The sequence below is a fragment of the Zootoca vivipara genome, chromosome 7 (genome assembly GCF_965207765.1).
Source record: "Zootoca vivipara chromosome 7, rZooViv2.hap1.1, whole genome shotgun sequence".
In the NCBI taxonomy this organism is placed as follows: domain Eukaryota; kingdom Metazoa; phylum Chordata; class Lepidosauria; order Squamata; family Lacertidae; genus Zootoca; species Zootoca vivipara.
The window spans coordinates 35,671,116-35,695,368 of record NC_142590.1 but is presented as its reverse complement, the minus strand read 5'-3'; the positions used below and the strand labels follow the sequence as shown (position 1 = coordinate 35,695,368).

The following is a 24,253-nucleotide window of genomic DNA, read 5'->3' as shown; positions in this document are numbered from 1 at the left end:
GTGGGAGAGAGGTGTTTATGGGGAGAGGGTGCGACTGGCATGAGCCTCGTATAAGTTTTCTTTCCCATGCAAATATTCAACTCTTTCTCTCCCCCTATCCCACCCCAGTAAAAGAAAAGAAAGAAAGAAAGAAAAGTGTGGGGAGTGCAATACAATAATTAGCCCTTTGTCTAACTTTCCCAAGTGCCAGAGAGAGGCTGATTAATTAAATATACAACAGCATTGGGTTTTGGAGTGGGGGTCTCGCTTGCTGGGTAGGTCATAAATTAGGCTGAATAAATACTTCAATGTGTTTGCAGTGGCCCTGCTACGTCAGAGCCACTGGAAGGTTGGTGGGAGGAGAGCAGAGTGTTTCTTGCTAATGATAGTCACGTCTGGGTCTGTCTGGTTGCTCGTAGCAACCAGACATGATGTAACACCAGGATGAACTTGAACTTGGGGGACTTGAAAAGGGAACAATAGACCAGAGCAATCAATAAAGCCTATTTCAGTGAAGGATTACAGAGCTGCACTGGGGTAACCTTGTCTGCAAGGCACACATTGAATAGTAAGATGGGTGAAGAAACTTACCCACCCACCCAGTTTTGAGAGGAGTTCAGAAGCACTGCAGATTCCCCCCTCCCCCCCCCAAAAAAAACCTGTGCAGTGAGTAGCAAAGGAAAGAAGTGGCATGGAAAAGTGCACCCCCTGCTGTCCAAAATGTGCACTGAGTATTATTAAAAGAAATACCATGCACAAGCTGTATTCTGAAAAAAATGCAAATAGTTTCAAGAGTTTTACTACATGTCCCAAAGTGACACAGGCCATCTAGGCACCAGACTGTCTGAATCAAATCTCTGCAATTTGGGGATAGTTACTAACTGACAGTTAACATCAACCAGAAGAACAGCAGCAGCAGCAACAACAACAAAACACTATAAATTAAGACCTAGATATCGTTCTTGATCACTACTTTAAAAATTAGTTCAGCCTGACACTTCTCATTTGCCTCTGTCAGTTGCATACTTTACATGGGACTTGTTTCAATAAATCTGTAAATCTGTAACAGGAATGATACTTTAAATGCTTTTAAAGTAACAGTCACATTAGGTGTGTTATCAAGTTGTATTGGAAGCCTTTATCAACTTGATAGGCAGGTCCTGGTGATAGCTTGATAGGGACAAATGGTCTTTCTCTCAATTTCAAACATGTGGCTTCTTGCTAGCAACTCCTAGAATCATGATTCTAAACTTGGGTGCTGTGTGAATGTCTGCTGTGCTGATGTTTTGCACCATCCAAGCTTTACTGTTCTGTAATAACACTTACGAGAGAGCAAATTTTATTGAAATGAATACAATAAGTTCGTGAATTTATATAGAATTGATGTGTTTGAATCAGTGCACTATTAGTAAACACTAATATTAGTGGCCCTAATGACAACTGTTTACTCAGTTCAGTTTTGTAAATAATGTACCATTCTTTACTCACTTGAGTAATTTTATCAAAGCCAATCTATATTAATCTAGTGAATAGCACTGCTGATAAAATAATGAGCCTAGGCACCCTAACCTTCAGGAAAACCTTTTGAACAAAAGTTACGTATAAAAACTATTTCATTTAATTACTATCAGTCTAGCTCTGACTCATAAAATCAGAAAATAAAGATGGTGAAAGTGTGTGTGTGTGTGTGTGTGTGTGTGTGAGAGAGAGAGAGAGAGAGAGAGAGAGAGAGAGAGAGAGAGATAAAAAAAAGACCAAAGAATTAGTCAGTGGGATGAAAAAGGAAACTAGTCATCTGAATTGACTGTGTTTCTCTTGCCAACTTATTTTTGAATAAAGCAATATTTATTTAACTTCCCTCCATGACATACTGCCAAAGCTAAAAATCATGTAATCTGAAAGCCAGCAGGATTTTTGCTTTTGTTAATATGCAATTTAAATATTAATAATACTGGGTGTTTTGGTGTAAGCTCATTTTGTCTGAGAAATGACAGGGACAGTAAAAACACCACTTTGATTTGTGTCACCTAGCTGAATTTATATATTTATTTATTATGTCACTCATAAAATCCAGTGATTGCAATGGCAATGTGTTTTGTTTCTGTCAAAGAAAGAAAGAAAAAAGGTGCAAATTATTAAAGCTGGACAGCCAGAAAATCTTTACATACTGTGGATGCGGTGTTAGACTTCAGTGATCCTGGCCTGATCATGGCCTAGCCCAGGCATCCCCAAACTGCGGCCCTCCAGATGTTTTGGCCTACAACTCCCATGATCCCTAGCTAACAGGACCAGTGGTCGGGAAAGATGGGAACTGTAGTCCAAAACATCTTGAGGGGCGATGTTTGTTGATGCCTGGCCTAGCCTACCTTCACAAGGTTGTTGTAAACAGTGCTTTTTCTGGGGGGGGGGGGGACACAGCCCTAAACATTTTGTGAATCTAAGTTTGGCCTCATTGAGGGGCAGTATGTCAATAGGAAATAGGGGTAGGAAAATGAGAGTACCCATAAACATTTTTTTAAGAAAAAGAAAAGCACTGGTTGTAAAGATAAAATGGAAAGGGTCTGTGTAAGCCACTCAGAACTCCCCAGAAGAATGAGAGGATACTATTGTAATAGGTAATGGTAACAATATTAAAAAAACAGAATCAAAAGTTAGTTTCAAGCATTACACCAGCTTGATTCAGCCCCACTCCTCCACACCAGTGCCAATTTCCACTACCGTAGGTACACACGACAATGGCACTGAGATGTTCTTCACAGTTGGGCTGACTTCTGAGACAAACAGTGAACACAAGCCTGCTTCCGTATGTAAGAAGTTTTGGCAACCTTCAAATGAGCACATAGATGTTTGAATCATGGTATTTGAAAAATAGTTCAGGGGTGGCTTAAACGGATAATGGAAGTCACAGTTGTGTATAACTGAACTCATAGTGGCCTTTAGTGTTGTGTCTGCTTGTTCAGCTGACAGTAACAAGGCCTTATCTAGTTATTTTACACTACCAGGGTTCAAAATCGAATACATTTTGATTGGGTTTCGATTCTTCTCACGCCTTCATTGATTTGGTGGCTTTTCTGAGGTAAACCACCAGGCCTGAAGAACACAAAATGTATTGTTGTGAGTTTGGGGGTGGGGGCTTGGCCATATGCCTGAGATCCTTCTAAGGCCTGCATCCAGCCAGGGTTAAAATCTAATAGAGGATTCAGTTGTTCATGTTCTTGGTAATAGATTATGCATGGGTCATGAAGGAAGTGACTCCGTGCCAGAGAAAAAAATTGGTGGGTCCTTCTCCCTCAGCTGGCTAGTAGTTAGAAAGATAATGGCCAGAGTTGAGGTATATAGAAGCAGGAAGATGAAGGATGGGAATCCTTAGAGACAGAACCATGCTTGATTTCTGCTAGAATCCCAGGCTGTGGCTATGGGAGACCCTCTTGGGGTGTGAATGGTATGAGTCTCTCCATTGTAGGCTCAGGTTGTATATATGTTGTAAATAAACCATACATCATAAAGGCACCACAGTCTCTACTCATCCTGAGGAAACCAAACCCTGAATAAGCACCTGGAACCTCTGGGATCTCGCACCGCTCCGAGATTGGGGTGGTGTGCAACGGTATTCTGAATCTATTGGAAATAAAACAATTCACCTCTCCAGCCCCCTTCCTGCTGTGGTTCACCTCAGTCTGTGATGACAGACATCTATGCCCATTGCTTTATATTTTATGGAGTGCTATGATATGTTTTAGTTTAATTTCATGGAAGACAGCTTTTATCCAGGTTTAACCTTTATTTACAAACATACACTTGGCCAGAGAGAGAAGTATCAGCACTTTTGGTGATCCAATTGCCTCTTATTTCAGGGTTCATCTGCTGTGTTCCTCATAGCAGCTGACAGTGATGTCAGTTATCCATTTTACATGTTATAGCCACAATTCAGAACTGACAGTAGAGAGGCAGCCTTGATGTGGCAATTTTAAAACATACTGTAGATCTTAGCCTTTTTCCATTTTAGCAATTGGACCTTCGTGTATATGGCACAATATTTTCACATGTGTAAATTTGGTCCGAGATTGATGCAGCAAAAAAACCCCACCGCTTTCCAGGATTTGCGGAGAATCCAACTGTGTTTGGACACATATGAATGGAATCCAGGGGTGTGGTTCAGTTGTGGGAAATGTATAGGTAAACTAAATTTAGCCACAACCTTCAGATTACTTTAATCCAAGATGGTCTTAATGGTTTCATGGAATGTGTAGATCATAATACTCATTGTATTGCCAGAATTTCTAAAGTTCCAAGCAGCTCCTGAAATCTTTATGTGGCAGAAAGCCACACGCTTCTTGTACTGCTGCTTTATCCTCCCTCCTCAACTGCCTAAACCTACTTTTGGGTTCCCTACAGCAGTGGTTTTCAACCAGTGTGCAGTGGCACCTTGGGGTGCCTTGAATGATGGTCAGGGGTGACATGGGCAACACTGGCCCCTGGCCCTCTTTCCTTCCTTTCCTCCCTCCTCTGATGCCCTCTCATGTCTCTGCCTCCCAAAGGATTGCACAGCTGTTTGTTGCAGCAGCAGCTCTGTCTACAAGCCTCTCAGGCAAATGGTGCCTCTGGGGCTGACCGGGGTGCTTCCCAGGCCGTTGTGGGCAGTGTGAAGAGGCACCTCTCTTTGGGGCAGAGGGGGGAGCTCAGAGACCAGGGTGGCAGCTGTGGCTGCCCAGAGGACTCCCAAGGAGAGGGGAGAGGAGAGGAGGCTGGGGGAACACTCCAGGAGGGTGCTTAAAAAAGGTTGAGAGGCTGCCAGCTCTGCAGGCAAGGGGTGACATACCTCAGCACCTGAGCCCCACAAGGGTGCTGCAGGAAGAATGTAGTTGGGTCAAGGAAGCCGTAAACCCCAAAAGGTTGAAAATCTCTGCCCTACAGGTTTATTATTTAAGTGACAGTTCATGGATGGAGCAGCAGTCATGACATCTTGTGTCTCTTCCATATGTTCCAATATACACACCAGTCACATCTGTGTAATGATTTGGAATTTTCTTATTTAGTGTTCATAAAAAGAATAAGGAGAGGTGCAATGTCATCATGCGATTTCACTGGTTTAGTACCTTGGCACAAGAAATAGCCAAATGATTCACTGTTAATTCCTAGGTTTCTTTACACATAGCCATGAACATGCGAGGGATTTTGCTGAAAGCATTGCATAAATACTTTTTTTTAAAAAATAAATCTTCCCTTTCTTTTTTGTTTCCTTCTTGCAGTCCTGGTACCTGGGATAAAACTCACAGCTTCCCACCACCCACCAGACAGACCACCCGACCCCTTCCCAACTCTGTAACATGGAAGCAGCAGCAACAGTTACTTCGCATCCATGGAAGGGGAGATGAACAGATATTGACAGCAAGCAACTGCTCGCATTCAGAAACGGCAAAAGTTATGGTTGATTGACAAGGGCCGTAACATTGTTTGGGGGCGGGCGGGAGGAGGGGATTTTTTTAAAACAAAAGAACACCTTAGTGACCGATGTAATTTCTCATATGGTGCTGGAAATGTTTGGGCTTCATGATTTTTGAAGTGTTTCAACTGGTAGTGTAAGCATTAGGGACACTGGGTAGTAGAGCTAGCCTGCTGGCTGCTTACTGACTTGCTGTTATAACACTTTCCACATGGCGCCTAGCTGTTTTACAGTATTTTTCACTGATTAATTTCCCATATAGGTGTGGGACTTCTTGAGAGATCATGAGGAACACACATACATGATAACTTTTGTAGTAGCTGAATTCTGCAATATAGAACTTACAGGACAGACATGGGGCATGTTTTTTCTGTAACATATCAGGTGTTTTGTTTTTAATTTTACACTCGGCAGTTAGATACGTGACATGAATCATAAGAGCATTATCAACAGGTTGATTTCCACTCAAGTTGCAGAAAAATATAAAATATCAACCTACTGCTGTTCACATGAAAAAGAAAAAAAGGGTTTAAATGCTGCACTTACATGAAACATTTTTGATGATTTTCAACATGATATAAAATTCACACGGAAATGGGGAAGTTGGTCTGTTTTGATAGAAACTGACAGGAATCAATCAAAACAATCGAATTTTGAATTGAGAAAAGTGCAATTTCATTGGATAGCTAAATATCTTTGTAAGATAGAGATTGTTGAAAATTCTATTTTTGTTTTCCAAGTCCTACCACCCCAGGACTCTAAATTATCGGGGTAAAAAACAGCCTTGCAAGAAAAAAAGGGGGGGAGCTATTTTTGCTTTTTATGTTTTTTATTGTTAAACTTGTATCCCTTTAAAACTGAAGGAAATTTAAAAAGAAATACAAAATTTAATGGTGCTTTTACCACAATATGTTATCTACATTAAATGCTAATTAATCATTTTCTGTTATCAAAGCACATAATTAAAATTAAATCATAATATCTGTTAATTTTATAAGCTAAAAGTCACTATAATAGATTATGCCAATTCTGATAAAATCGTATGTGTTTCCGGCAATATAGGGTATATCACTTCTCAAAATACTTTGGCCACAACCAGACACAGAGGTAGGTGTGCTTAAGCCCATTGAAACAAATGTCCTTAAGTATGCTTCACTCTGAGTTAGACTGTGGCCCTTGAGCTAATAAGAGAAAGCTGTCCAGAAAATAAAACGCCTTTGTGTCCCTGAACTGGCGTTGGTTTTTTTCTGAACTGCAAAGGCAACAAAACAGAAGCAAAATGCTGATTCTACATCTTATACCAGTTCAAAGCAAGGACACTTGCTGAGAAGAAGAAAAAAAGTTTGGACCCAAAATGTCCTGAATCTTATGTACAAAAAAAAAAGGAAAAAAAACAGGAAAAAAATGCAAGTGATTTTTTTCCCCTACCAGACAGCGGAGCACCCCTTTGCTTCCCATGCAACTTTAAGAAGGTTTCCTATATTATACATATATATACGTTCTGGTTGGCGAGTCTCGCGAATCAGAGAAATTCTCTGCATGTTCTAGTGTTAGTAACTAATTTTTATATAGTTAATGTAGGGTAAAGTAGAGTGCATTAAGACACAATATTGTAATCCCTAATCCAGGCACTTGCCTTTAAACTATGTTTGTTCAGCCCTTCAGAAGGGTTTCTACTACTGTCCTATACAATCAAGTAAACTGAATTTATTGGGAAGACACTTTGCTCCTCATCTTTCCCCTGAAACTAATTTTTTTGTTTTGTTTTGTTTTATTGATTTGCACGAAACAAAAACAAAAAAAATTCCATATCAATGTGCCTTGCCCTGGATAGCGATTATTTGTGGAATTGTTGCACATGTTCCTATATTGAAAGGGTTTTTTTCCCTAGTCAAGCATTTGGAGACACTTTTTTGTAAATGTGACTTTTATGTCAGCCATTGTCAGTTTCAGCATCTTAGAATTCAGTAGGATGTTAGTTGTTCCACAGATAGCGGTAGTGTTTTCTTGTCCTGTACGGTCAGTGGCAGTGCTATTCTGAGATCTGTAGATGCTAGATTATCAGTATTTTTGATGTTGCTGCATTTTACATTTTATTTGGAGTCTTCCTTTTGTTTTTGTTTTTTCCCAGATATATGAAAATATGCAATACCTGCTTATATCATGTAGAAGAAAAGCTTAGCAATTCTTAATTTTTCTTTAATATTTTTTTTATTTGACCAAAGTCGGTGCTGCACTTGACGCAGTGTATTTTAGGTGTTTGTCTTTGTACTTTTTTGTGATTTTTGAATGCACACGCAGGAAGGGCTCTTCTTAGAGAAGCAGTCAAACTGTGAAGCACTAAGCTGAACCCTGCTTCAAGCAATTTTTGTTTTACAACTGTTCCTTTCACAAGCAAGCCTTAAAAAAAACAACCTCCCTTTTTCTTCAAATCCCACACCCATTTTTATTAGCAGATTGCAATCAATCCACATTCAATAAAAAGTATATAATGCCCATTTTTATATGCACGTTTTTAAAACTTCCAAGTTCTGAAAATTGTTTACTGGTTATTCTCTATTTAAGGAAAGAAATGTTTTGGATTTTCATATATGTCAAATAGGTGGTTGAGTAGTCATTTGCTCCGTTGTATTGTGTGATTGTTAGTGTTATGGTATCACATCCACTAGCCAGCATCCTTTGCCTTCCCTATAGCACTTAGCAGGGCATTACTTTATTAAAACATATGTGCACTAAAAAAAATAAAAAAATAAAAAAATTAGCAGCTTTCAGTGCTTCACAGTGAAGGGAAAAAAAGCCTAGACAAACATTTTGTCAGAACCTTGCTATAAGCCAAGGTATAACCAGTAAATTGGTTGTATATACAACGAAATTGCACCCTTTTTTAAAAAAAACAAAAACAAAGCAAACTAAGCAATAGTTTGGGCAGTTAGTTGTTTTTAGTGAGCATGCCGTAGTCATGGCCGCAAAGAGAGAGAGAATCAAATCTGCCCACTCAGAAGCGATGTAATTTGTATGTTGTATAGTTTTATTGATTACACTGATTTATTCTACCCTATTTTATAATGCAGGACTTTTTGTAATGTTGTTTAAATGAGGAAAATTTCTGTCAAATTAGCTTAGTGGAATTTCTGATTGTTCGTTATAAAGGCAGCATTCATAGAATTGCTTTTTCCCCCCTCTGGGAACTGGATTTAAGTTGAAAACTTTCCTGTTTCCTTTTTGTATGTATTTAAATACAGTTTTTTTTCCTCTCCTTCTCTCAATAGTATAGCATATTCCTATGCTTGAGAAGTATAGGCTACTGAAGAACCATTGTAAATGGACATTGCAGATATGCTGTATTTTTGAAAGTGTTTTATCTTATTAAGTTTGAAGATGGTAAAGTTAGGGAATTCTGATCGGAATCTCATAAAACAAATTGTTTTAAAGGCTTTAAACATTAGGTAGGCGGTCAAGGGTGTTTACCAACAGGGGTTGTAAAGTATTAAAGACACTAAATTAAATTTTGGTTCATCTTATTATCATGCAGAAACACAGCAGTTCAGATCTGTTCAGGTGTGGAGAACAAACAGAGTTTTATTCCTCAAAGTATAGCAGAGAATGCAGATCTGAGGGGAGGCAACTGCATGGGGTGTGCAGTCTACAATAGAGAAATAATCCTGGGTCACACTTCAGAATCAAATTCACATGTCCATTCCCCATTTCAAAATTGCTTTTTATTCTTTGTGCAAAAAACTTTTCTTTCTGATCCTTTCTTTTAAAACCGCCAGATACACAACACCGGCTCCCGCTCCCATTTTCCTCCTCAGTCCACCCCCTGCAAAATAACATTGCTTTCTATGAATTGACTCCACTAGTAGTTTCCTATTCTTTTGACCACTTTTCAAAATAGGACTTTAGCTTGTTGTCATTCTGCACACCCCTGCAATAAAGTATTTATTAATCACGTTATATAGTGATATCTAACATCAGTCACCAGGAGTATACCTTGGCTGTTTGGTGATCTCTCCCTCTTCTCTTAAGAGTTGAAAAGTGAAGGAATAGAACCTTTTTTCCCCACAGTATTCAGTCAGCCCACAGGAATATGTAAAACTCCTCTACCTAGTTTTCTTTCACAGTTTTCTTTTTCTTCCATATATTTTGCAGCTTTGTAGTAACAGTGTTAACATTTACTGTACACATACATACCCACACAAAACAAAAGACAAAAAAACCAAGATACATGACATAAAACAGGTATTTTTCCTTGTGTTTTTTTCTCTTTTTAAACAAAATGTCACTTAATATACTTTGCATTGTGTCTCTGGAAATATCTTTCTTTCTTTCTTTTAAAAAAATGATTTTACTTTGGTAGAAGGCCTCCATAGAACAAACATTGCAAACCACGACCGGCATGAAAATGTAAGGAGAGCTTCAATGGCACCTAAAAGAAACTCATCTTTCATGAGATCTATTGGGGGAGGTCTCATGAAGTGAACTCTGCCTACCAGGCAAGGTTTCCATTAAATCAAGCTTACAAAGCCAATTTTGTCTTGAAGTCAATGCATGTATTACTGTTTGACAGTAAAACCCGGCTATGCCACCATCAAGTCCAAGGCTGTGCAATAGTCTAATTAGTATCGAGTACATTTTCCTTTTATTTTTTCCAATAAAAAAGCAGTGGGATGAAAATTGCTTTGATATATAGCAGGTAACATTGAAGCTATTCCATAGCACTTAACTGTAGTGAATACTGTGTCACCAATTCTGAAATCAATTTAATGTTTAATGCAAATCCATTACATGGTGCTATTACAGGCTGGCAAAATGATTTACAAAAATGTGACAACTTGGGGCTCAATTCACTCTGCTTTCCAACAATGTAAATGCATAGCAGTGTTTATCTGCATGAGAACTATGCACTAATATAAATCTGAAAAAAGAAATATATCAACTTTGGTATCTAGTTTCCGTTTACTTCAATCCTTGCCTTTTTGGTCATTATTATAAATGCCAGCTTTAGGACAGAAAGAAATATAAGAAAACCAGCATAATACCTGATATATTAAAAATGTAGTGCCTGTGAAATCTGTATTATATTGCTCTTCTGAAGTAAGATTTTTTCTACACCAGTAGCCTTCGCTGTCTGTCAGAACCTTCTGATATAGGTGATGTAAAATAACCGTACAATATTAATGCATGCTATTCCATAATGCTTAGTGAGCTGTATGAATATTACTCAAAGTTATGTTAGTCTTTTTTTTCTGACTTGGTTCTTGTCAGATAGGTTTAAAGATATTTCACTGAGAACACAAATTCTGTTTTTTTTTCTCCTTGATTTTGGGTGTTTTCAGTATTTTGGATATATACATTTAACTTAAAATTCAGTATTATTTGTTGGGGGCAATTTTTTATTAATAAGGGCAGGCATAGGGTTTGAAATCAGAAATCCATGCCTGGTGGTATTTTTTCCTTTGCTTAGAAGCATCCATAAGAACTCTTAAGAGCTTATCTCAGAAGAAAAATAAGACATCATTTCAATGTAAGGAACAATTCTCCAACTTGGAACTGACATTGAAAGTGGTTTCTTCGTTAACAGTGTTTAAACCAGGTACCCATGCTTGACCCTTCTTCACATCAGACCTCCTCATATTAAAACAAACTTTTAAGAACCTTTTTTAAAAACCCAACCTCATGTGGCTATTTAGTTTCATGCACAGTTGCAATTTTTTCCTTCAAAAGTCTGTATAAACTTTGGGCCCGATTCATAAATAGTCACTAGGCATTAACATAGGATTTTGTTGTATGATTCTTTCTCCAAATTTGAGGTCCCTCTCCTCTGTCCCCATGACAAGAACAAATTTTAGCATGTTATTGTTACCAAGAGTTCACCTGATTTCATGTCCATCAGGAGGCAGAACACTTTCAATATACACATCATTTGACAAGGGGAATGATCCCTAGAAGATAATAAGTTGATGAGAGCATCCTTATTCTGCACTTTGCACAGATAAGGGATTTTTATTGTCCTGCTGAACAAAAAGATAATTCTCTTTGCCATAACATAATCTGCTAGACTTTGTGCAGAGGTTTTGTACTTCATAATCTTTCCGAGTACAAACCAATGTTAGAGCGAATACTTCTAATTCAATATTTCACTACATTTCATGTACTCATTCCTGCATCCTCATTTACAGCAATGCCTCAAATCAATGAACTCCCACCACCACCACCACCCCAAGATAGAAAAGATGAAGCCAGGAATCACCATGATCTGTAGTATAAATGCAAGAGATGAAAAAAGACCTTGGCAATTCCATGTAGAGAAGGCATTCTACCTTAATCTAATCTTGGAGAGCACAAATATTGACTAGAGCAGAGTGTCTGAGTGGACAGTCTCCCACCTGTACCTTCACTTTTGTTGCTACTGTAAGAAGGCAGGAAACTGATTTTGCAGCCACTTTGCAGGCTTGCAAAATGTGTTAGTGGGAACATTCAGCAAATGAGAATACCCACAATTGACCTGCTGTTGGCTTCTTTGCACAATTAGACAGTCACCAGCTCACTTGCTCAGTTCTTCCAATCAAAGTACTTATGGACACAGTGCAACTCGCTCCCACTGGAGTCAGTGATGGCTGCCAACCTAGATGGCTTTAAAAGAGGATTAGACAAATTCATGGAGGAGGGGGCTATCAAAGGTCCATGGTGACTGACTTGGCATTTGGAGGCAGCAATGCTTCTGAATACCAGTTGCTGGAAACCACAGGAGGGGAGAGTGCTCTTGTGCTTGAATCTGGCTTGTGAGTTTTCCATAGGCATCTGGTTGGCCACTGTGAGAACAGGATGCTGGACTAGATGGGCCATTGGCCTTGATCCAGCAGGTTCTTCTTCTGTTCAAATATTGAGAAATGCTGTTTCATTTTGGTGTAACAAAATGGACATGTGAGAGATCTGCTGCAAAATCACCTCAGCCCTGTGTTAATACCTCTGTGTCTCTACTTTTTAAATGAATCGGGTCCCTTGTGCCTCTAGTATCCTTGTATTGACTCTCGGAGTTATCATTTTAGTTTTATTATGTTCTGTGAAAATTTGCAATTGGTTGAGAATCACTGTGGGCATCCATTCTTTTTTCAACTAAATCTCTGCAGGTTTTTGAGCTGGTGTGGATTAGTTTAACTCTTGTATTCAACCATTAGTGCTACCACCCTCTCACATTACAATACGATTACTGGAAGCAAGTACTGCATTTCCTATGCAACAAAAAAGGAAAATAAAAAATTGCTAATGCTAACAAGACTTCTCATTCTTTACAGTGTGTATGCAAGTATCTTTTTGTATCTCTTAAACTCACTGTAGTGGGAGCACAGTTTCTAGGTGAGATGGTGAAACAAGACATGTTGAGATGTTTGTATGATGCCTTGATATAGAACCCAGGATGCTCCACTGAAATTTACACTGGGTTACCTTGTTGAAACACCATATGTTAGTATTTTGTTTCAACGAGGTAGCCCAGTGAAAATGTTCATGAGAGCATCTTGGGTTCTCTTATCTAAATATTCAGTCTGTACTAGGGTTCCCAGAGATCCTACCTACAACATTAAGAGCGTTGAATGGCCTTATTATTGCCTCACATCAAGTCTCACACTTGGTTCCAACCTGCTATGAAATTTAACAAGATCCCTCCTTTCTACAACTGTCAGACAAATCTTCAAGCACTCGGTGCAAAGCACTGCCATCACAGTATCCAATCGTAAATGTAGGTCTGTCCCAAGAAGTTTTGCTATCTGTGCTACCCCACGTTCCATACTCCACATTCAGAAGCCAACTGGACTGGCAGCTTACAAAGTGCAGGGCAGCCGCTGCAATACCCACAGCTGAGTTCTGGCCTCCAACACCTGATCACCCATTGTTCTGGGCGCAGTTTCATGCTTACAGCATCATTAGATGGTTTGTACTTTTCACATAGGCAAAGAAATCTATGAATGGGGGAGGGTTTAACATTCAGGATATTTAAAAGGCCCTTCTCAAATTCCGCAGGCACGTATGAACCTTATTGGACTGCACAAAAAATCTGTCCAGTTCAGCATTGTGTTTCACAGAGTAGGCAACTATGTGTCATTGGGAAGCCCAAAAACAGGACAAGCCAACAGTAGCACTTTCCTTTCATTTGAAGCCTCTGGCTGTACAAATGGTTTGTTGCTTCTGCCCTTGATGTGAGAATGATAGTCACATGCTGCATCCCTTGTTCTGTCACCAAAATGGGGGGCCTTCGAACCAAACATCTTTTAGGTTGTCAGACACACACCAAAAAAAGCCTCAGAGTGTTTGGGGTTATAAACAAACATGGTCAGACTCATCCACAGCAGTTATACTAGGTTTCCAAGATAAGAAAATTCAAGAAGCCAGCAGGGAGACCCCTAAGTTTATTAGGCTTTTAAAGATGATGATGAGATTAGGAGGGGATCACACAGACCTGCAATAAGGATCCAGTTAAAGAAAACTCTTCTGGTTGCTGGGTGGGAGGATATACTGTATAAGTCAGGCATCCCCAGACTTCGGCCCTCCAGATGTTTTGGACTACAGTCCCCATCATCCCTGACCACTGGTCCTCTTAGCTAGGGATCATGGGAGTTGTAGGCCAAAACATCTGGAGGGCCGCAGTTTGGGGATGCCTGGTATAAGTTTAAGAACAGAAAGAACATGTCAGGGTTCTTAAATTTTGTCAGAACATTGTTTCTTGGGACAACTGGAAGGCATGCAGGACCAGGATCAGATTGCAGCTGGGGCTCGGGGAGTTTGCCAGTGTCAAGCACAGTATAAGGTGGAGCCCCCTTCTGCATGTCCTTCTCAAAAGGATGAGATTGAAGCAGTGCTCACAACTGGGTTATAATTTGAGTCTTGCTCTTCATTAGAACTTGTTTGTTGGCATCTGTCTGGCTTGAGAGACAATGAAATGTCCTACAGGGCAGTGGGTAAAAGGCCTACAGCATCATGAGATGGTATGTACTTTTCAGCAATGGCATCATCCTAGTTGTGCATGTATATATTTATTATTGTCATTATTATTTTAACACATTCATACGAAAACATATATGAAAGATAACAGTCACAATAAGCTTTAAAAGACATCGTCCTCATCTGTCAACAGTCTGGAGTGCAGGGAGATTAATTTTTACCTGGTGCTGAAACAATGCCAGGCAGGCCTCACTGGGGAGACCTGCCAGAAGAAAACCGTTAGAAATAATAATTTTGTAGCCCTAGTGGATCCAACATCAAGCATCTTACCTCTGTATTTCTGAAACTCCCTCTGTATTGAAACATACTGAAAAATAACACATTGCAGTTTAAAACACCCAGTTTCCATTGTGAGGGTTTCCCCATAGATCCTCATGGAGGGAACAAATCTGTTTGGCCAAGGCTATGCATGCAAATATCTCCTTCATAGTAATGACTGGTGAATCTCATGTGCCCGGGAACATTATGTGCACATTGGAGCTCCTGCACTCATACGAGTTCCCTAGATTGAGTTATGGTGTGTTCAGCTTTTAATAAGGTGCATATTTTGCATAGCTGTTGCCTTTCACCCATAAATGTGAAATTTGTAGAGAGTCAGAATAAATACCCTAGGCTTTACATTTATTCTATAAAAGAATTAAATCCTTGAGGGGGGTGGTATCTACTCTAACAAGGGATTTCACTTTTTCCTGGCAATCGGCTTTCATGCTTTCCCATCACTTCTCTCTTACCCCTTTCTGAGCTTCGCATTTCCTCCAACCTCCCCACACACATGCACACACAAATGATTTGCAGCTTGAATACATTTTATTAATCAGGCAAACCTGCTGCATTTGCATGCTCTACACTGAGCACAGAATTTGGCCGACTTGGCTTAGGAGGCAGAGAGCCGTACACCTCGGGCAGAGCAGAGTGGTGGGACTTCTGTCAACTGGCTATTTTAATCAGTATCTGGGTGCCTTCCAGATTCTAACATTGGCACAGCTTGGTCGGGATGGCCTAATTTTCACTGTATTAATATGCTCTTCTTGGGTAGGAAATTGCCAGCCGCTGAGGAGCCTAAACAAATGCCACAGAAATAAATGCTAATGCTTCAAGCACAAGGAATGCTCATGGCTTCAGTAACCTAGGTGCAAAGCTTGAATAATGGTTTAAAACAACCCTCCTTTTCACACTTCTTGTTACAAAATACTGAAAGAGGTCAGCTTCGTTTTATTGCTGCTTCCAGTCAGGGGCATCTTTCTCTCCTTCGCACAAACACACAGGCTCAAATTGCAGTGGCCCAGTCATACGAGCTGAAAGCCAGGAACTTCCTCAACATTTAGTGCTGTGGTGATGAAGGGGCCTGGCTATGAATTTTTACCTCTGCCCTGTTACGTATCTTCCTTCAAGCTCCAGCCCCTGCTGCAAACAGAATTACAGCACTTTGGTTTTCAGATTAGCTGTTCACTGGGAGCTGCTTCCCTTGTAACTAAAGAACGGAACCGGGCCTTTAATACTCAACAGCCCAGCCTTCTTGCTGCCTTGTATGAGTAAAATTCCTATTTTTATCAATACGAATGGCTGCAGAGTTATAGTGGGCTGAAGAATGCACTCTCAAGGAAAAGATAAAGATCAGGTGTGGTTTCATATCAAACATACAGCAAAACTCTATGTAACACATGACAAACCTGGACGGTTTCATCTTGCTGTACCTCAAACAGGATCAACTCAGTTCCGGTTCCCAAAGTTCCCCTGCCTCCTGGCAAAGGAGGATAGCAGAGGAATGCCTTCCCTCCAGACCTTGGAATATGCTCTACTTCACCCTTCCCTGCAAAATGAGGGGAAATAGCTAAACGTGCCCCTCTCCCCTTTATTCTCCAGCAGAAGTGTGTTTGCAGCAGTGACTTTTTTGTGTTGGTGGAAGAGAAACAACACCTCTGCTGAATACAGTAAAAGATGATCAAATATATCTCTCAAGCTTGGAAAGAGTCAGCCTACTTTCCTCCATCCACCTGAGTGTTTGGACTGTCGCCAGACCAAATTTATTCCTGAGTCAGTTCTGCAGCGTTGACATGCTGAACTATTAAAAGCGCCTCAAGTGATTGGCTAAGAGGCACGGGGCCTGCTTGGTACGACAGGGGAAGTCCAGCAGGCCCCTTCCAGAACCCCCCGAGGCCAGGGGCAAGGGTACCCCTTCTGCACAGGCCTAGTCAAAAACCCTAGCTATTCACCTCTGCCTGCCTCTCGGGGGGTGGGGGTGGGGGGTGGATGCCACCAAACCAAACTTCCCCTCAACCAGGCTCTCACCCTGGTTGAAGGCCACAAGCCTGTCTCGCATGGTGCCTGGCCTGCGCTTCTATAGTCTGACTGAAAACATGGGCCATCCCTGCGTCTCCATGGGGCCAATCCAGCCACGGTCGATTCCACCCCCCCCCCCCCATGGCAGAACTTGCTGTTATAGTAAGGCAGGCCCTGGCCATGCCCCAATCCCACAGCTGCAGCCACTCAGGCAGCAATTAGACACCAACCTCCACTACAAACAGCAGAAAACTCTCTTAGGCTACAAAGAGACATGTTGGATCTTAAGGGAAACATGTATATGGGTTTTCAAAAATCGCAAGCTGGAAATGCGGAGAACCGAAGGTAAGTGGGGGGCAGGGGAAGTCAAAGACTGAAATGGGCAGGTTTGCTTGTCCCTGCTTTGGCTGTTTCTTTTTTCCTTTTAGCTGTCTTAATTAAAGGAGGTTCATAATTAACAAGGGTACATGTAGTTTTCAATTCAGAGGCCTTTCTACAGGTCAGTTGCATTTGGTGTGAGGACACTGCTGACATGGAGATTGCGAGCTTTGGGGAAGGGGGGAGAAAGGGGGGTTGTGATTTTTCATTTTTGTGTGGTGTTTTTGTGTCAGCACTGCGAGGATAGGTTCTTTATTTATCTGTTTGTTTTTGTTGGTGGTGTGGGAGGTTGGAAAGCCCAGTTGGTTGCATTTAGTTGATTGCAGTGATTTTGTTTGTGTGTTAGAGAGAGGGTGGGGGGGTCAGATTAGCCGTATTGAGTTGTATGCTGTTGGGGGGTTTATGTTGTTGTAATAAAGGGGAGCCATGCTGAGGTGAAGGCATCCTTTTGGGGTTTATATATTCCTGTTTGTTAGGAATATGGCTGTCTCTTTAGGGGCCATGGAGTCTTCGGCTAAATCACTAATGTTTATTGGGATATCTCATATTTTATTTCTCTCTCTCCCATCCACATTTTTTGCCAATGGTTAATTGTGGAAACTTGGGAGGGGGAACTTCTCCCTTTGCAAGGAAGCTGGCTATATGTATATATGCTGCATATACATTACAATAACAAATAATAATAATAATAATAATAATAATAATAATTTTTTTGTACCCCGCCCATCTGGCTGAGTATCCCCAGCCACTCTGGGCGGCTTCCAATCAAATATCAAAACAATACAGCAATAGCACAATTACAAAAGTCACAAACAATACCTAAACCACATCAAAAAATAAACAACCGAATGGAAAAAATTTCCGACATAAATCAAAATCTAAAACTAAGAATACATCCTTAATACAGTTTAAAATAACATATGTAAAAAATAACAGGAATTTAAACAAAACAAAATGGAGCCCTCTCTGCCCAGCAGCAGTGGCGGCAACAGTCCTTATAGAGCCCATCAGGCCCTGCCCTGGGCCAGGTGGTGAGTGGCAGGACTGGGGCCTTCAGGCGCTGAGCAGGAGAGTCTGTTCCATCTGATCCTTGACTTAGAAGTTAGCACTTTTTCAGCAACTTGCCCTGATGCAGCTTCAAGCAATCAGTAGGTATAGAAACCTGCCTTGAAGGACTATGGTTTGCAGTTGCAGCATTATTCCCAAACCCCAGGGAACTATGCTGCATTTCCAGGAATGAGGTTTTGGTTGCTAGCTGTTAGGGCCTAACACCAGCAGGCAGTGTTCTGCCAGACTTCAAGGAAAGTTGAAGTCCCACTTCCAGGGGTCTTTGAAAACAAAAACAAAAACTGACATTCACATTTTAAAGCCCAAAATGCCTCAATCACTGCATGAGAAATGACTGATCCCAAAGTTTTTCATCATAGAGTGACAGTAGCAGCATTGAGATTCAAATCTCTATCCCATCTATAAATCCTTTAACAGAATGCCTACACAAAAGTTTCCAATACAGAATGTCTCAGTGTCTTCCCAACCCAGAGAGTTTAGCTTGTGTAAGAAATGAGACTTTCCCCTTCCTGAACAATACCATCCATAGCTGTTGGGGAGCGAAAGAGGGAGTGAGTGAGAGCTATCTCAGCTCATTTTCACAATTTCATTTTTAATCTGGCTGGCAAGTCTCTTCCACTGATGCAGAGACTGTTGGATCTATGATGTCATTGATAGCAAAGCCCTAGGTTGGGACACTGATCATGTGCTAGGTCATCCTCTGGGCATGATTATTTTCTGAAAAATGCCTCTTTTAACACATTCAGCCTGATTACACAAGGGCTAAATATGCCCCCAAGGTCCCCTGCATCTGCTCGACTCCTGACTTTCTCATATTGAACAGGTTGGTCTGAAGGAGGTTGCTAAGTATGTTCACTTAGAAGCCTCATCACTATCAGAAACCCTGATAACCCAGTATCCCATTTTTCCTTTTGTCTGCAAATCTTGTCCGCTTGGTTTCCAACAATGCATCAGTCATCTTTAGACCACTCTTTTTATACAAACAAAACTTTGCCTTCCATCCTCACAGCCTTTTGTCATAGACATCAAAAAGCATCAACCTGGAGGAGTATCCTTATCCAAGAGCAGGAACCATCTGGCCAAGAGTTTTCTGTAATCCACTCTTGTAATGAAGGTCAAGGGGTCCAGCTGGACTCCCTCAGTGTCAGTGTTCTCTTCAGTTATGCTTATGGAATATGTTTAGAAACCTTCCAGCACTGAAACAGCAGCCTCCCCTACCCCCAACCCCTTTGCATGGTGATAGCCTGAATATTTAAGGGGAAAGCATAAGATTTGTTTTCTGGAGCCAGTTCAAGACTCCTGTTACAGTCTCCGCAGAGGTTCCGCAACTCTGTTGGTTCAGTACAGTATTTCAGTCTGGTAGCTCTCAGACATGCTTTTCCTACTGATGCAACTCTACTGGTGGGACAGTGGAGCAAATATCCTTTGCGTGGTTCTTGCTTTCTTGCTGCAACCCAAAGTTCTCCTTGCAATCCTGAGTCCATTCATAGCCAGAGAACGGCTGGGAGAGGAGCAGGAGATAGTGTGCAAATGAGAAATTTAATATTTTCTCTCCTTGCAAATTAACCGATCAAGACATTACAAGGTCCCTTGATTGAGCTAAATATGTTTAGTTTTGGAGATATATAATCTTCAGGATTTTGCATCACCTTTCAAGCTTATTAATACTGCATAGACATCCTGAAGAATTCTCTTGGATGTCATGGGTATGAGGAGGAAAATACCAGCCTTTTAAATTCATGTTATTAGCTTATTGGGCTATTTAATCTCTTCCTTAAAGTATAAAATGTTTCTAGGGACATGGGAAGAAAGGGAATGGAAAAGCATTATTAAGGGAGTAGGTTAGTTTAATGCCTTTTATCTGCCAGAGACAAGCCAGTACTGGAGATATTTATTGGTTCAGTACTTCAGCAACATGGTATTAATTGCCTCTGAGTGTTTTGATAGGTAGTTAGCACAAGGGTATTAATGAAAATAGCACCACTTCATTTTAAAATTAACTACTTGGCCATTCAGCAACATGAGCTGATAAATTATGGCAATAAATTTGAAATGGAGATTTATATAATCATAACTCAAATTCTGCTCAGTAGGCACACTAAGATGAGGCTGCATGATAACTTCAGTGCAATCTTCCTTCTCACTTACTTAGAACAAAAGCTATATTTTTAAGGTTTCCTTCACACTAGGTTTCTCCCTAAGCACTCGCCCTTCTCTTCCCAGTTCCCCTTTGCTTTAGCTAGTTGCTACCCCCAAGACAAACTTGGCTGCAATTATGCTTTGCCATAATTGCAAATATAGAACCTGTAGTCCATATTCTTTATTTTGCATTTTGTCATATATTTTTAGGGAGCGTTGAATCTTGTTAATTTAGGTCTCTCCCCTTTTCTAACTTTTCCAGCCTTATTCACATTCCCCCACCCCAGTTTGTAATAATAATAATAATAATAATAATAATAATAATAATAATAATAATAATATCATGCAAATTTCTCATACTTGTCAGCAATTTTTCCTACTGTGCACACAGAATGTGTGTTGGTGCTAACTATTATTCTAACTCTAACCCCAGCTCCGATAAGGACCAAGGTGACCAGCTAGGAAAGGGGACAGGGATCCTCCACCTTCAACAGTTGTGTAGAAGTGGGGCTTTCAGCAGGCTTAGCTCCACACAGCCACAAAGTCAAAGCATCTGTTTACTCACAACTGAGACAGGTACTAACTATCCATGTCATCGTAGTCCTCTGAAAAAAGATGGGAGGGGTGAGAGTTAAATATAGAACACCCTAAAGTTAGGGTCTAAAGCTTCAAAGTAAGGATATTTGTTTCATTGCACAGAAGTCACGCTAGCCAAACCTTTAAAGGCCTTCATGAATAAGTTCCCTTAATCAGCCTTTTTTTCCTGACCAGTGATTCATCTCCGGAAAGAAATGAATGACAGCTAACAGCCTTAGGCAGCAACAAAATTGAAAAAGTGGCCCTATAAATGTATTTCTTATTATAGCACCTGCCCACATATTGCATTATTGTGACCTATTGGAAAGAAAGGTACTCTTTCAGTGACCCTGTTACGTGGGGCTTAATCCAGCTAATGTTTTCCCTCTTGTTGCAGAAATGCAAGTCAAGCTGACATGCTAGATAACAGACGAGGTGCAGGGCTTTTTGCAGGGATGCATTCTTACAGCAAGTTACAGTAAACTAGTGTGAGCTATGAACTGCAAGATAATGAATAGCGGCCGTATTTGCAAAAAAATCCATGTGTATTCGTCCCTGCTCCTCCAACAAACTAGTATTTCTAGAGGACAGATGAAATCTAGGACAGAAATAGCCAATGTGCTCTCTCCAAATGTCATGCATGGAACGGCGGGGAAGAGAAAGAAGCTGATGTTAATCCTAAACACACTTACTGGGGGGAAAGTCCCATTGAAACAGAGTAAACATGGATCAGGTTGCCCTGACAGTGACAGGTACGAGTTCACAAATCCATGTGATTTATGTTTTGAAATTATCATTTTGAATAGAGTGCATGTATTCTTTTGAAAAGCCAATAACATTTTATGCACACGCACACGCACACGCACACACACGGGTTGAAAAAATAAAAACACAAACAACCACCACCACCACAACAACAATTTATTATTTATATCCCGCCCATCTGGTTGTGTTTCCCCAGACACTCTGGGTGGCTTCCAACAGAATATTAAAATACAATATTAACCATTAAAAGCTCCCCTAAACAGGACTGCCTTCAGATGTCTTCTAAAAGTCTGGTAGTTGTTTTTCTCTTTGACATCTGATGGGAGGGCGTTCCACAGGGCGGGTGCCACTACCGAGAAGGCCCTCTGCCTGGTTCCCTGTAACTTGGCTTCTCACAACGAGGGAACCGCCAGAAGGCCCTCGGCACTGGACCTCAGTGTCCAGGCAGAACGATGGGGGTGGAGATGCTCCTTCAGGTATATTGGATCGAGGCAATAGGGTTGGCCTGTACTGTGGAAGACATTCTTTTAGATACTTGAGTACTAAACTGTTCAGAGTTTTGTATGCTAGTACCATCACCTTAAACTGGACCTGGCAACTGTTCAGTGTATCATTTACTGTTGCAGATAGCAAGCAGGTAGTGGCATTCTGCACTGGCTGCAGCTTATGGAGCATCTTCACAGACAATCCTACATAGAGCACATTGCAGTACTCCAGCCAGGAAGCTGTCAAAAAATGGGTTACTGGAGCTAGGTTATATTGGTCCAAAATTGGCTGTACATGTCAAATGAGCTGGAGCTGGGCATAGGCTTTCTGTGTCACTGAGTCAACTTGGGCCTCCTGTGACGGTTTGAATACCCTCCCATTGCCCCACCGAAACTAGGTGAGCAAAAAGTTCCAGCAAAATGAAGACCGCTACCTGTCTGGGGGGGGGGGGGATTTCTTCTTGCCAAGAATAGTTCCCTTGGCTTTGTTCAGCAGTGCAAAGTTGTAAAAAGCCAGAGAATATCAGGAGCATCTGGGCTTTTGTACTACAGTGTAGCAAATTGCTGTTGCAATTATCTGGCAATCTGGGTTTTTTGGTTTTGAAACTGTTTCAACTATAATTGGAGAAATCCTAAATTACAAATGGACAAATAATCACACAAATCGTCTTCATCCACTTACCAAAACAACAGAGCTCTGAAGAAAATATCAAATAAGTAGAAGCCCCTGACAACAGTCAAGCCAATTTGGTACTCTCTTAACTTCTGACACTTTACAAAGTCAAATAATCAAAAGGTGAAAGTAGAAGGTAAATGAAATAACTGGGAGGGAGAATCAATCACAGTTCACCATTATTTATTTCCTTTGTGTGTCTATTTAATTAAAATGGTTAAATTCCAATAGTAATATTCTTAATGCATAATTAAACCAAGAAGGGAAGCTTCCCAAGGCCAATGGCCGGGCATCTCTCTCCCATGTACTCCTTTTTCTCACAGGAGAAAAAAGGGGGCTTGAATAACAATGAGAGATGTGATCTTGCTGAGTGGCACAAAGAGCTACAGAACTCAGTGTAAATAATTCACCATTTCATTCAATATTGTGTTCGATTTCATCTGCCCAGCTGCCAATCTAGTTTTGATAAACTCTAGGTATCCTTAGCCTTAAGTGTGCTTACTGTACATTAAAAGAGATTGGTTTGGGGTAGATTTGCATGTCAGCTATAAGGGGGGAAATGATATGAAGTATTTTCAATAGGCAGCCTTGATTTGTGTGATCCTCAACCCCCCCCCCCACAACCCCCAGATGTTAAATATGGTGTTCCTCATTTGGGAAGGAGGGGAATTTCTTTTTCAAAAAATGGCATATTTTGGTTACTGAATGAAGTATATGAGAGTTTTATGTGAAAGTCAGCTAAATATTGTATTTATTTATAAACATGACAAATTTAATAGGGTAGGACCTGTATTTGAATTATTGATTGTGAAATATGTAAGCACAGAGTAACCATCCATCAGTATATGCAGGAAGGCTGAGGACAGATTTATGATGTTTGAGTTTTTCTGCTTTAGCTGGCACTTGGTGTTTCTATTAATTATAGCCCCGTGCATTAGTTTCTGCAGAACTTGTTACAAATGCTTATAAAAGATGTCTCTATCATAGCATTTAAATATTGTTTGTGCAACTGAAACATGTTTTCTATGGAGGATTAATACACTCCTTGATTTAGGGAGCAAATTAAACTTGGTGGTGTAATTTACAATGGACAAAAGCTTTCTCTGCAAGGTGTCAATGTTCATTTGGATGTGAGTAATACCACCCTGATGCCGGTGTTCAGTATCATCATTGCTACATACTTCGCACAAAAAAAATTGAACCAAGGAAAGCTGATTCTTAGTTCTGCAGCCCAATTCATTTATGGCAATTTACATAGGCAATGTTTCTGTTCCCGTTTAATTATGAAGATGGGTAAAGAAGTATGCAGGACAGTAAAAAGATGGCCCTTAGAAACCCTGCTTAGGTTTCCCTCTGGTTTCTGAGAGATCCATAGAGTTACAAGCCTATTTTCACAGCTTTTGGGCCTATAAACTTGCTATTTAAAAGGATGAAGCGGAGGCTATGAAGATTCTAAGTTCTGCAACTAAC

At 40.5% G+C, this 24,253-nt stretch overlaps 1 protein-coding gene across 6 annotated transcripts in view; it reads left to right on the top strand.

Annotated features, from left to right (window-relative positions):
• The window catches only part of NFIA (nuclear factor I A), a 281,924-nt gene extending 269,226 nt beyond the window's left edge, over window positions 1-12,698 (top strand). For all 6 annotated transcript variants that reach the window (XM_035123744.3, XM_035123742.3, XM_035123741.3 and 3 more), the window contains one exon: window positions 5,229-12,698. In XM_035123744.3, coding sequence (XP_034979635.1) covers window positions 5,229-5,305 — 77 coding nt within the window. In that variant the 3' untranslated portion in view covers window positions 5,306-12,698. The remainder of the gene's footprint in view (window positions 1-5,228) is intronic.
• Window positions 12,699-24,253: the final 11,555 nt, after the last annotated feature.